The sequence below is a fragment of the Aythya fuligula genome, chromosome 23 (assembly GCF_009819795.1).
Source record: "Aythya fuligula isolate bAytFul2 chromosome 23, bAytFul2.pri, whole genome shotgun sequence".
Classification (NCBI taxonomy): domain Eukaryota; kingdom Metazoa; phylum Chordata; class Aves; order Anseriformes; family Anatidae; genus Aythya; species Aythya fuligula.
This window is the reverse complement of record NC_045581.1, coordinates 4,993,158-5,006,926: the sequence shown is the minus strand read 5'-3', so window position 1 is coordinate 5,006,926 and position 13,769 is coordinate 4,993,158. Positions and strand designations below refer to the sequence as shown.

Here is a 13,769-nt window from a genome sequence, read left to right as displayed (position 1 = left end):
TGACAGCGGAAGTGACGCACGGCCCGGCCCGGCCCGGCCCCGCCCCTCAGCCGCCAGCCCGCCTCCTGGCGGCCGCCACCGAGATGGCGTCTGGGGGGGGGGGGGGGGGTAAGGGGCGGGGCTCCGCGGGAAGGGCGGTGGGGATTGGAGGAGAGGTGTGATTGGCAGGTGGGGATGGGAGGGGATGCAGGGCGGCGTGGTGGGATTGGTCGAGGAGTGGACGCTGATTGGTTGAAGCGCGGTGACTCCCGCAGCCGATTGGCTCCGCTCGCATCAAAGGCTGGCTGGCGAAGGGGTGGAGGTCACGTGGGAGCCGGGAGCGCGCTGCGATTGGCGGGGAGGCGGGGCTTCCGCGCTGCCGCCCGTTGCCATGGCAACCCCGCGGCCTTAGCGCCTGGCTCGGGCCTACCCCGGGGCCAGGCCCCAGGCGAAGCCCCCCGGGGGGGAGCGCCCCCAATTTGCAGCCCGGAGCCGGGCCTCGGGGCCAGAAGGGCTTTGTTCAGGGGCTGAGGCCCACCGAGGTGCAGTGCATCAATCACTAATTACACAAACACTAATTACACAGCCACACGTCCCAGTTAGCAGTTAACCACCACACAACTTCACACCCCACGGTCCCCGTGTCCCCCCAGATGTCCCCCAGATGTCCCCGTGTCCATGGCAGCCCGGCGCTCACTTGTGCTTGGCGCGGGGGAACTCCCTGCGCCCCTTGTCGCGGCCGCCGAAGTAGCGGACGCGGTGGATGAGCTGCAGCTGCCGCTTGATGGTGGCCCTGATGTCCACCTGCTCGGGGATGTGCACGTAGCGCACGTTCCTGCCGGTGACGAAGAGCTCGTCCAGGTGGGACTCGGCCCCCCGCCGGTCGGTGAAGGTGACCTGGGCCAGCCGCATGTTCATGAAGGCGTCCACGTTGGTGACGCGCCCCGTGGCCGTGCTCTCGTCGCGCAGGTCCACGGTGGTGACGTGGCCGTGCAGGCCCTGCAGCAGGATGACCAGGCTGTTCTCGGCGATGGTGCGCTCCTTCACCGAGTGGCTCACCTCCATGGCGTGGCTGAGGGGCAGGGAGACGCCGCACTGCGCCCTGCCGGCACCTGAGGGCTCTGAGACAGGGCGCCCACCTCACGCCCCCAGCACGGGTTCAAGTCACCCTCCTCGCCTCGCACACTCGTGCACACACAACCCTTGCACGCTACCTGCACCCTCTCCCATGACCCACGTGCACTCCCCCTGCCCACCACCCCTTGCACACATGGGTGCTCACCTCCTCCTCCCCTTGCACGCCCACCCGCACGCCACCCATCTCCCACCAGCCATACACACCCCCACTTCCCACTCCAGTCCCCCTGTTCCCCCCCCAACTTGCACCCCATGCCCCTTTTCCCACTTGCCCCCCTCCCACCCCCTTTCCCTCGCACCCCCTGTGCCCCCTTCCCACTCCAGTCCCCCCGTACCCCTTCCCACTTGCACCCCATGCCCCTTTTCCCACTCGCCCCCCTCCCACCTCCTTCCCCTCGAGCCCCCCATGCCCTGTTCCCACTCCAGTTCCCCGTACCCCCTCCCACTAGCACCCCCCGTGCCCCCTTTCCCTTCCCACCCACCCCCTTCCCCCTCTCCCCTTCCCCCCGTGTCCCCCCCTGCCCCCCACACCCCCTTCCCCTCTCCTCCCCCCCACTCACCCCCACGCCGCCCCCGGTCGCTCCCGCTCCTCGTGCGCCCCCCCCGGCGCTCGGTGCCTCCTCCTCCTCCTCCTCCTCTTCCTCCTTCCCTCCCCTCCGTCCCTCCCTCGTCCCCCCCCCGTGTCCCCCCCGCAGGAAGGCGCAGCCCCAGCCCCGTCCCCGCCCCGCAGCGTGGCTCGGAGGCAGGCTGGGGAGGGAGAGAGCCTTTAATGCCGGGGGCTCACAGCCCGTCCATCAGCGCCAGCAGGTCCTCGCCTTTCCCCGAGCTCGCCGGGCTCGGCTCCGCCACCTCCAGCTCGCCCGCGATGCGGGCCAGCTCCGCACGGAGCCCCGGGTCCTGCGTGGGGACACGGGTCGGGAACTGCTCGCTCGTTAGGGTTGGAGAAGCCCTAACCCGCTCCAACCGCCCCCTACCCACCGCCCCTGTCCCCCAGCACCACGTCCAACCTCTCCCTGAACACCCCCAGGGACGGGGACTCCACCACCTCCCTGGGCAACCCGTCCCAACGCCTGAGCGCTCTTGCTGAGGAGAAATGTCTCCTCATTTCCAGCCTGAACCTCCCCTGGCACAACTCGAGGCCGTTCCCTCTGCTCCTGGCACAGTTCCCTGTGAGCAGAGGCCGCCCCCAGCTCCCCACCCCTTCCTTTCAGGGAGTTGCAGAGGGCAACAAAGTCTCCCCTGAGCCTCCTCCAGACTAAACAACCCCAATTAGTAAATGCACAGGGTTAGCAGAAAATACTGCCGTCACTGATTTATAAGCTTAACCAAAATAAATAATAAAAGTATTTCTATAAAGTTACTATGATGGGTAAAAGTAATTAGCAAGGAGGGAATGAGTAGAGTCAAAGATGTGAAACCCGCTGTACGTACCTGAGTGGCTTCTATGTTAACAACCTTGTAAGATAACTCCTCTGGTCTGGTCAGTGCTGCCTGTCTTGATTAAAAATATGAAGAGTGCTTAACCCCACGATGACACACAAGGGATAAACAGAGTAATGAGGCTCCTATAGATGTAAAGTTTAGACAGCGTTCCTACTTCTGCTAAGCACATGCATATACTGATCCCAGTTTTGAAACCTAGAGGGGGACTATCTCTGTAGTTGGGGATAAAAGCAGACAAACACATTCTGCAGGAACCACGTAACAACTCTCACTACCCTTATGCTCCCTGCCAGGAAGTGGCTGCAGTGTTTGAGCCCATTAGGCTCATCACCTGCAATCAGGTCAGACACATAACTTATCTCTGAAATGAGCATTTGGGGGAGAGGAGAGCTAAAGGGGCTGAAGGGATGTGTCTGTTCTGTGGGATGGAACCTAAGACCAGATTGTCACCTACTGGTGACTGACTTTCTCATGAGAAGGGAGCACAAGACCCTGCTTTAAAGGAGATGCACTAGTAACAAATCACTCTCTCCTTCCTGACAGTCTTAAAAATGGCCGGACAAACTGTTCCTCTTTTTTTCCTGCAGGGACTATCTGGACCAGGATAAGAAAATAGTGAGAAGATTGGTATGCTGTCCCTGAAGCTGTCAAGGGCCAGCCTCAGTCTCCAGGACTGTCCACATGGCACTAAATCACAAACCCCAGATGAAAAACAGCTTGAGCATACTCTTCCTCCTCATCTGTTGTGAATAAATTCAGTCGAAATCCTGTCTCGCTGCCACCAGGTTTCTTGATATCCAGACCTCCTAACAGCCTGGCCAAAAAGTTCAGTTCTTCTTTAGCAAGAGGGTTAGGGGCCACATTCTCCTGCAGAAAACAAAAATGGGTTCAGCGGTCAGAATATCAGGAAAACTAAAAGCATTTGTCTGTTCTGGTATAACAAAAGTGTTCTTCAGAGTGTCATATATACACTTCAGAGTGTCGTTTACACACTAACAATACATTTCTGTATTGTTAGTGTTTCAGATCGCATAGATAAGTCATAAATATCAGTTACATATTTAAAATGTTTCCTTGAATATACAGACCTAGGACCAGATAGCTTTCCAGCTAAATTGGATAGCTGAGAAATCAAATCGGCTTCCTGTTTTTGGAAGAAATTAAAATGGGAAGCAGCATTTCAGTACACCACTGCATAAGCCTGTGCGTAAAATTCTTTAGGAAAACATTCTCACGGCCTAGTTCAAAAGGGGCCAGAGAGAACTGTTGAGGCCTAGAGAGGAACAAGTAAACAGGTTCCCCTGAAGTTATCCTGTAAGTGTAGACTGAAAAGATAGTTATTGTTTACTTGAGAAAGAAGGCGAGCAAAAGAGAAGATAGCACAGACTGCTGCCGAGGTCACAAATTTAACCAGTGACAGAATCAGAAGGACACTAACCTTCGCATGGGATGCCAAGTTTTTGGATGATCCTGACATGTGCGTCTCTACTTGCCGACTAACACTGTACCTACAGAGAAAAACACATGAGGAAAACCTGTTACTTGTCTGTGATACAGAAATAGAAGGGAGCAGCACAGGACCTAAATTTATTTCAGAATATTTTTCTGAAAACTATAAATTACAGAAATGAGAAGTTACAGGTCAGTTTTATGGAGTATTGTGGCATTAAAACATGTAAGTGAGAAAACTGTATGAAAGAACGTTACTGTCTCTTATTCTGAGAATGGAAAAATTATCTAAGTCAAATGTAAAGGAAAAAAAGGATTTCTCGAATGCTGTTAAATTTAAATTACATTTCACAGAATATGCAGTACCAGATGAAAACACTCTTTACTCAGCTCTGCTGTAGACATTAATCAAATTTTTGCTCTTTTCCACAGCTCCTTTGAATATATTTATCCACACACGTTTTGTATCGGGTAATCACTTTGTAAAGCAGTCAAGCTGATAACAGCCAAAGAGGCAGAAATAAACAAACAAGACCAAAGATGTGCTTCTGAACAAATCCATAATCATCACTGTTTACTTCATGTTTCTATGTAGGACAAAAACGACTTACATATTTGTTCCAAGTTTGAGGACTCTGTCTCCATAGAGATCAAAAGACCCTTCCCTTTGTGGAGTAATGTAATTTCCATCAGTGGTGAACTCGGTTCTTTTAACTTCATCTCCGTTCCGATTATACATCCTTAAAAACAAGCCATTATTGAAACATACTTAATACTTCTATTACTTATTTTTAGTACTGACTTCCTTTGCTTACTGTACAAGTAACACTATTCTGTATGCTGGTCAGTGCCTATTTTAGAGGATAAATGACTAACAGCTGATTTACTGGAGCAGGAAATGTCAGAAACACGTTCAGTATTTCATTGCTGGGTGACTTAAACCCAAATCTTGCTGTATAAATGACACTTACTGGAGGTTCAGCTATCCACATGAGTGACATTCTAAGCATGATGCCCATCAGACCTCTGGGACTGAGTGTTCTTTCTGAGCAGCCATACATGCAAGGCACTGCAAACAGTATAAGCAGGGGTTCAGAATTCACCTGATGAGTCCTGGAACTTCTGTACCCCATGGAACAGGGCCTGAGATTGGCAGCACAAAGCGACCGTTAGAGTTTTGCACTTTATCCTTCAGAAAGATAGAGACCTGCAAAAGAATATCCCGTCCTCTAGAAAATCAGTTAAATATCTTCTGATCTGAGTTCTCTGAAGTCTGACCTTGCAGCCTTCCTGCTTAGATTAGGATCGGTTTCCTAGAGATTTTGATGTACATAAACACTCTGATACAGAGGATGGGCACACTGATGAAACATCAAAAAAAGTGCACTCTTTATGCACTTGAGTATGATCAATTTATTTACAGAACATCAAGGCCCACAGCCTCAAGCTTGAGGTTCTCAGTTTCATATCAAGCCTCTACTAAAATAAAAACCTATTTATCTACTAGCAGATATTCTGTCAGATTTGTGAAACTTGAAACTAATGAAAACCTGAATCAGGAATTACTCTATATAGTCACATCTAAAATAAACAGGTAGTCAGGGGTAATTTTTTTCCAGAATATTTTAGAATTATTGGGTGTTACTGTAGTAGACGTGCTCAACTTGTTAAATTTTGAAGACAAGCATATCAAGATGACTAAAATGCATGAGTAACAAAACCCAACTCTTTATCATGAACTTCTAACATGATACATTCGCATTCTAACCACAGTCAAACTTCCTTCTGTGCTTACTGTCTAGTTACACTGGATTCTTACCCTTATATGCATGTCCTGAAAAAAAAGGAGGAGTGTTTGCCTGATCAGCTGAAATTCACCAGCAGACAGACTGCCGTACACCTGAAAAAGAAAAAACACAGTAATCTTTGTAAGAGTACCATGCCCCATCAAGTTAAAGGTGGAAACAAGCCTACCAGAACACTGCTGGCCAAAGCTAGTACATGTGTGGCAGAGGAAGAGGAAATTAAATATGGAGGGCTGCTGATCAGTATCAATACTTCTTATCAGGGACTAAGAGCCTGATTTAATTTCTGCTGAAGTCAGTGGAGACTTTGATCAGACTGAATTAGTACTGATTTAAAGGGGGCAAGCATAAAAAACTTGTGTTGTAAACATCTCCATCTCCAGAAAGTCCCTGGGAACCATTTCATGACCTCCCGGAACTTTCACCATTTTAAGGAAAGAGTTCCCTTTCACAGGGATACTCCTGTTCGTTGTACAAAGAATTACAGCAGTTACATGAGCAAAAGTTCTCTGAGGCTAAGAACCCATCAAGCTCCACACTTGATGTGCCTCTTCCTGATGCAGTATTTAGTCTCTAAGATCAGCTTGAAAGAGGAAAAAGAAACTTCAAACAAGGCCATGTTCCACCATTTTTCTAGGGATTCTTACTTCGATTAGCTGTCGGAAAGTTTCATCCACCTGGTTCAGAATGCCAGGGGAATCACGAATGAAATCCTTGATTGCATCCAGGTGATTGAACGTGACCAGCAGAATGTCTTTGGGCCGAGGACACAGCAGGACTTGGTATTTGAAAGCCATAGTCATAAGGTCATACAGCTGCAAAACAACAAGGGAGAAATTTGGGTTCCATCACAACACAGACGGCAACATCACTTAGATAATTTCATGTGGGTTTTAGACACTATTTTTTTCTTTTAGTTCCTGCCTGCAGGTAAGGAGAACCATTTCAGCATTGTTTCCTATGAAAATAAGACTTCTAAAATCACATTGTCATCCCTCCTGTTGGCCTCTCAGACTACTGACAATTTCAACATTGACACCAGGGTAGAGGTCTCACAGGTAGTCAAGTTCCTATAATTATTATTATTATTTTCCAGAAAATTGACCACTGGATATACTGTTGGCAGGTAAAAATTCTTATACCTGCAACTACAAAACAGCGAGCATCAATACAGAAATATATATATATATAAATATATTTATACAACATATGTATAGGCTTATATATATATATGTATAAATATAAAAAAATATATATACATAAACATTCTTATAAAGAAGGCTTCCTGAACCTCTTAAACTTTAATTAAACTCAAAACCAAGTATTTCTGCTTAAGGTGATGAATTATCAGGTGCTACCATGGGTTTCTCCAAACTTTTATTGGCTTAGAACCATTTTTACAAAGAAAACAAATGGAAAGAGGTCTGTTACAAAATGCTTCAGAATTAGAGCAACTTGTGAAGAGCAGCATTAAAGTGCAGCAGAGTCAGGACCAGACAGATTGTCTTTTTACCTTATCCATGCTTGCCTGGTTCAGCCTCATGATTGAAGCATGAGCTAGCCGGTCATACACCGTTCTCAGAGCCTTCTTGGAGTAGAGTTCCTGTGGTTTAAACAGCTCTTCCATAAATTTTTTATTGAACATGGTTGTGATGATGTCATTCATAACTGTAAAGACAGAGAGCCTCGGTTGTTCGCTTCCCAAATACAGCACTCATCTAATTCATTCCACGCGTGGACACTGACAGCTGTGAGGGCTCACAGAACGCTTACCTGTGAAAACCAGGTACATAGCCACAAAAGGAAAAGCAAGGAAGATCACTTCGTCATTTTGACATTTTTCTCAATGCCGTATTGGTCTCAGCAAGCAGCATGTTCCTGCTGGCTGTCCCCAGAGGCAGAACTGTGTTTGAGCTGCAGACAACAAACCTTGTTTTCCAATGGGAATAACGCTGGTCTTGTTGCCTTGTTTTTGCAGCAGTGGCTAGCGCCTTCCCCTTTTAAAATAATTCTGTTTACAGGCTGCTCTGGCATGTATTATCTATAAAAGTTACAGTTCTGCTTCCTAAGAAGACTGTTTTGCATCAGTCTGCATTTTTTTATTTTTTATTTTATAAACAAACCATAGCTATCGGTTCTCTTTTTAGCCTTTGACACTATTTTTTCCTTCTAAACAGAAGCTCCTGACTGATTCAAAGCTCCTTGAAGTACTTGTGTGAAACGGATTAGGACTGACAAGTATTTAAGGAAGCATTTATAACAGCGGGATCTGTGGCAAGGCCATCCAGGGCTCTTAGCACAGTAACATCTGAGGATATTAGAGCAACCCAAAGGGTCAGAACTCTAAACTTCCTGACTAGTGCTTCATTTTTAAGTGTTAATTTTAGGCAAGGAATTGTTACATAACTTAACTTGAGAATATCTGGAGACCAGGAATGCTGAATATAAGGGCTACGCTCTGGTTAACAAGCTTTTAATGCAAAGAAGATAGAAAATGTCTTTGGAGTGACTCAAGCAGACACCTTCGCTTTCCTGCTGGATTTGATACTTTTATCATACACCTGATACAGAGTTATCATAAATAAACATTTTTTTCCTAGTAAAAAACGTTGAAAAAATATATCAATTTCAATTCACAGGGATAATTGTACAAGCATGAATTTCCCTAAGCAGATGACTGTTACTGAAGCTTGTAATGAGAGCTAATTCTTATAGATTAGAAAAATCTCAAGGGAAGGGGAAAAAAAAAAAAAAAGAAAAGTTGATGTTCCAGTCACTTCATCCTTTCTTAGATGATTAATGTCTGGGGAATGTTGCTAGGTGTGTAATAGATGCTGAGCACTTTGACGCTGGCAGCTGTTTTCTGGAAGGCGAGTGCCTTCTGAAGCGATTCTCTCCCCTTGTTTAAAGCTGATGCTGACAGGTTTTCTCCTGCACGTCTTGTGGTGGGGTACGTGTTTCAGCATCCCTTGCACTGTAACGTAACACAGCTCACCCTGTTTTAAGTACTCCAACCAATACAGACGGGCCTCACCTCAGCTCAGCTTCAGAGCAGCACGGATTACAAATACACCTAACTACAAATGGAAAAAAAAAATCTCTCCTCTTCCACCCTTTTCAAATAAACTGGCCAAAAGGCAATCCCTACTTGCAGTCTTAGGCAAAAATCCTCACTTTTTTCAGTGGAGAAAATCAAACACAACGTATTAGCATAATTGCATTTTGCAAGTAATCAGTTGTGACAAAAATAAGAACTTTTGCCTGACACTGTTATCACAAAAGATATTTTTAAGTTGTCCACATGTGTTGTCTGTACAAAGGCTTCTCCTCCATCTTAGGAGTGCCTCTAATAACCAAAGCTGTCAGAGACAATACCACTGTATGCAGACAGTAGATATTCACAATGAAATCAGAAGAGCTACGTTAACCACATACCAAGCCTTACATAAAATACTGTCTGAAATTAAAACCTCCTGTATTGGCTATGAAAAGAACTGAGAAAAACATTAAAAAAAAAAATCAAGGTAAAGGCCAAATCTCACAAGGTACATTTGATAATGACAGAGCAAAGATCTTAGAGCCCAGGTAGTCCCTAAGAACATACTTACACCATTCTCACAATGGAAAATAACAAAGAAAGGGGTGTTAGCTCAGGGATAATGGCACGCCAAGCAACATAGCATAAAAGCAGATTAGCAGAGAGAGGTTTCATCAACTGGGATGGGGAGAGGGAAACCAAGTGAAGACAATGCGATGACAAAAGAGAAGCTGAGGATTTATGGTGGTTTTGGCCTGCATGTGTCATGTCACCAGAGACATACACATTTCAACGCCTAGCGCTGCAACGTAACACGGCTCATATGCATGACATGAGACTTTCCATTTGGTTGTGCTCATGCTTCTCCAAGTACACTCAAGGCAGCGAAGGGAACGTTACAAGTTCATAAAGTCAAAGGCAGGCAAACCTAGTCATCTGGCTTTATCAGCAGCAGCAGACTCTGGTGGTTGCTTTTTGGTAACTTTTAAGGGATCATCCTAAGAGCAGCGCTCACAAAGTTTTCTTCTCTCACAAGGAGAAGTTGACTGGTCAACACAAGATCTGTCTCTGCGCCTTCACCATCTGAATATGATAAAGTAGGATTTTATAAAACTTATCTCCATTTAGGGTGTGATAAAAGAGAGGGGAAATGTGGAATCTTTTATGCTTCTGAGATGTTAAATGCTGGGAAAACTAATTATTGGAAACAGCACCTAATGGTAGCAAAAAAAGCAGCAAACTCCAGGGTATCACATTGGTAAACATTCAAAACCTACAAATGACTTATTTTGAAAAACAGAAATCATAATGCTGATCTCTCTTAAAAAAAGGGCTGCTTAAAGAGACACTGGAAGTTCTACTTATGTTCACCTAGCAGAAAAAAAAGTGATAGTTTAAGAGAAAAAAAGTGATAGTTTAAGAGATTTATTTTCTCATCCAGCTACTTACCATACCCCTGTTCTGGAGGCTGCCATTTCAAGGCAGAGCCCAGGAAGAAACCACACTCACCTTCCACTGCAAAACCTCAGCTCAAACCCACCTTCAGTGATAATTTAAGTCAAGGTGAGTTTGTCTGGAGTGTGTGAACCCGCTCCTTTGTGATCACTCTGCTGCAAGGGTGGCGAACCATTAGCAGGGGTGGATAAGCAGCTAGGATGGAAATGCCTAAAATCTCTCCTGGAGTTCACCCATCAAGGAAACGTCTGGAGTTCACTCATCAAAACCCTGAACAGTAAATTAGAAGTTATCACAGAGAAATGCAGTGTATCTAATATTCCTGCCTTTAAGCAGAAAAAAAATAAATCACAATGCTCATGTAATTATATGCTTGCGTTGCTAGATGTTAGCAAAATCCAAACATCATTCTGGTTCGAAAGAGCACTATGAGAAAAAGTTATGGACTATTTATAGGTATTGCTTTGATTAAATTAACAGAGAGGCTACTTTTGAAGCTACTGGATTTTGAGATACTGCCTGTTTTTCTAAGATCTATAGTTAAAGTTCTTTTTTTTTTTTTAACAGGTGAAAAATATTATTCAACCTTGACACCATCACTAGAGGGCTGCAGGAACAGCATACAGTGTGTTCACGTACAACGAGCCTCATGTGTGCATGTAGTGGTGTTCGTCTACTGCATGCAGCTAGAAGGTTACAGTACCTCGTTTCCTGTCCACATCTGTCCATTCATCTACACGAAGCATACAAAACAAAAACATCAGTTCAAGAAGTAAGAACAAGAGCTTGAAGAATAAAAGAAATAAAGAAAAAAAGAGTCTAACTAATGGACTTCGATTTTTCTCACCAGCAATCAGTGCTTAACAAGAAAGAACTCTTCTGTTACTTGACATCTTTCACTTTCAATTAATACACAAAAGGTGGAACCTTGCCCTCCCCTTGGAAAAATCCCTGTTGCCTCAATGGAGCTAAAATTTTACCCTTGATTGAAACTTCGCATGTTTTGCATTTAGCTTGGATTTTTTTTCCAGCTTTTTTTTGCACTTATAAAGGAACAATATTTCAGTGAACAGTTTTAAGCAACAACACCTCAGTGAAGACCGCACCACATCTCAGTAAAATTAAAGCCCGGTTTTTAAGAAAGACAAGAATAAATGCATAGATAAACTGGTACAGATCTAATTCAACCGCTCAGATATTCCACTATACATTACTAAATGCAGTTAAAGCTGTAAACAGAGAACTGCACAAACAGCAGCAGGGAAGTAAACTCATGGCAGATTACCAAAGACAAATACGAATAATTAAAAATTATATTGCTGTAAGGAAATGTTTAGTATTGCTTAGTTGTTCTTATTCTGGTTGCAAAGAAATCTGGTTGTCCTGAAACATTTCAGGACCTGGGTTGAGAAGCTCAGATCCTGAGTTACTGCAATTCCAAAAGCACATCTGCAGCACTAACGTACAACACAAGTGCAGAGCTATTGAAATCTGTTCCAGTTCCTGTAGCATCTGCGTGCATTTCACAAACCAGCTTCAGTCATACCTGCAAGCAGTCATTACTACAGAAACTTCATGGAAGTTGTTTAACTCAAACAGCTTTATTTTAAGAGAAGAAAACCACACAGGACCCATTCTTGTGGCAGAGCAACGAAACTTGTAAGGAAACCACTTCCCCAGGGCTTCTTTCAGTGGCAGGCACTGCGATGTTCTATTACTTTTCAAGCATCCTTCCAGTAACATCATGGCAAGTATATCTGCATTAATTCCTGTATTATTAAGAGAATCATTACCAAAAAACTGACTGCATGCTTGCATGCTATTAAGGAACCACAGATCTCTTTGCTGGAGCACTGAAAGCAATGGTACTTCAGGAGAAGTCTGAAAAGCCCTGGGCAATGCTCCACCTGCAGCAGCATGGCTCCTTGCTGATTACCTCCAGCACCCAGCCTCTTCTGGAGAGTATCCAGAGCAGGGCTGTGATGCTGGTGAAGGGCCTGGAGCACAAGTCCTGTGAGGAAGGGCTGAGGGAACTGGGGGTGTTTGGGCTGGGGAAGGGGGGCTCAGGGAGACCTCATTGCTCTCTGCAACTGCCTGGAAGGAAGGGGTGGGGGGCTGGGGTCGGCCTCTGCTCACAGGGAACTGTGCCAGGAGCAGAGGGAACGGCCTCGAGTTGTGCCAGGGGAGGTTCAGGCTGGAAATGAGGAGACATTTCTCCTCAGCAAGAGCGCTCAGGCGTTGGGACGGGTTGCCCAGGGAGGTGGTGGAGTCCCCATCCCTGGGGGTGTTCAGGGAGAGGTTGGACGTGGTGCTGGGGGACAGGGGCAGGGGATGACATTGGCAGTAAGGTGATGGTTGGGTCAGATGATTTGGGAGCACTTTTTCGACCCTAATGACCCTAGGATCCTTGGGGATCCCCTCACACACCGCCCCTCACAGCCCCATCCTCACAAAGCCGGGCACGGGAGGGCCCAGATGGGGTCTCCGCAGTGCCGACACCCCCCGATCCCAGCCCCGGCTCACCTTTGCGGGCCTTCTCTCCGGGGATGCTCTGGGCACGGAGCCGCTGGTCCAGGATGTAGAGCATCTCGCCGCCCAGGTTGAGGAACAGCAGCGGCAGCGCCCGGCCCGACATGGCGCCCGCCCCCCCCACACAGCCGCCGCCGCCGCCGCCGCCAGGCAACGGCCGGGCCAATGGCGTGGCGCCGTGTTGGCATGTCCCCCCCGCCACAGCGCGATACCACAACTTAATAACTAATTAAATTGTAATAACTGATTAATTGGAGGCATTTCCTCGCCAAATTTAAGCCTTTGTGACAGGCTTAAAAATCAGCTTGCCTCGGTTCAGCACGCAGGCATCCCCGGCACGCGTCCACGCGACAGCTGAGGGGAACTCTCTATTCTTCTATTGAACTCTGCCAGCGGGCGCCACTTTACTCATAATTATTTAGTTTAATAACCATCAATGGCGTTTTTGATATAACATCACTGAGTTTCTGAGTGATGCTGAGGGATGGCTACCAAAGAATGAACGCAAATACCCGAGTCAGCTGGGAAATGCCAGACTTGATTGTTAGTATGGTTTCTACAGCTGTAGAGTGCAGAGTCAACCTGCATTTGATTGTGAGGAGGAATGGGTTTTTGAGTCAGTGTCAGGGCTGCTTTATTTCCAAATAAGCCACATTTCTCCTCATTCTCTCCTCTCATTTCCATTACATGTAGTGAATCCCCTGCTGAATTCTGCCGAGCAGCTGCTCCAATGCTGTTTGACAGCGCAATTCTGCAGGCTCACCGGGTAATGAGAGGAGACAGACACTACTCAAAGGTGCTTTCACTTGAAGACATCAATGCCTTTCCCTGCCAAAGGCATGCTGATAAAGCCCCCAGCGCTCCTCTCAGCACAGCACAGGCTGCTCAGGACACGGTCCAAGGAAGCAGTCTTAAACTTCTAAAACACTTAAATC

At 46.5% G+C, this 13,769-nt stretch overlaps 2 protein-coding genes across 3 annotated transcripts; both read right to left on the bottom strand.

The window, feature by feature from the left end:
• Nucleotides 1–638: 638 nt before the first annotated feature.
• Nucleotides 639–1,273, bottom strand: LSM10 (LSM10, U7 small nuclear RNA associated). Its single transcript, XM_032202214.1, has one exon. The coding sequence runs from the start codon at nt 1,042–1,044 to the stop codon at nt 673–675; it is 372 nt and encodes a 123-aa protein (XP_032058105.1). The 5' UTR covers nt 1,045–1,273; the 3' UTR covers nt 639–672.
• A 585-nt stretch (nt 1,274–1,858) lies between these two features.
• OSCP1 (organic solute carrier partner 1) lies at nt 1,859–12,940 on the bottom strand. Of its 2 annotated transcripts, XM_032202211.1 has the most exons (11): nt 12,829–12,940; nt 11,009–11,038; nt 7,327–7,481; nt 6,461–6,628; nt 5,828–5,908; nt 5,112–5,215; nt 4,620–4,748; nt 3,998–4,067; nt 3,287–3,426; nt 2,548–2,611; nt 1,859–2,013 (listed from the first exon to the last, which is right to left on the bottom strand). In XM_032202211.1, the coding sequence occupies exons 1-11, from the start codon at nt 12,938–12,940 to the stop codon at nt 1,897–1,899; spliced, it is 1,170 nt and encodes a 389-aa protein (XP_032058102.1). In that variant the 3' UTR covers nt 1,859–1,896. The 2 variants fall into 2 exon arrangements, with proteins under 2 accessions (XP_032058102.1, XP_032058103.1); XM_032202212.1 differs by lacking the exon at nt 11,009–11,038.
• Between the last annotated feature and the right edge of the window lie 829 nt (nt 12,941–13,769).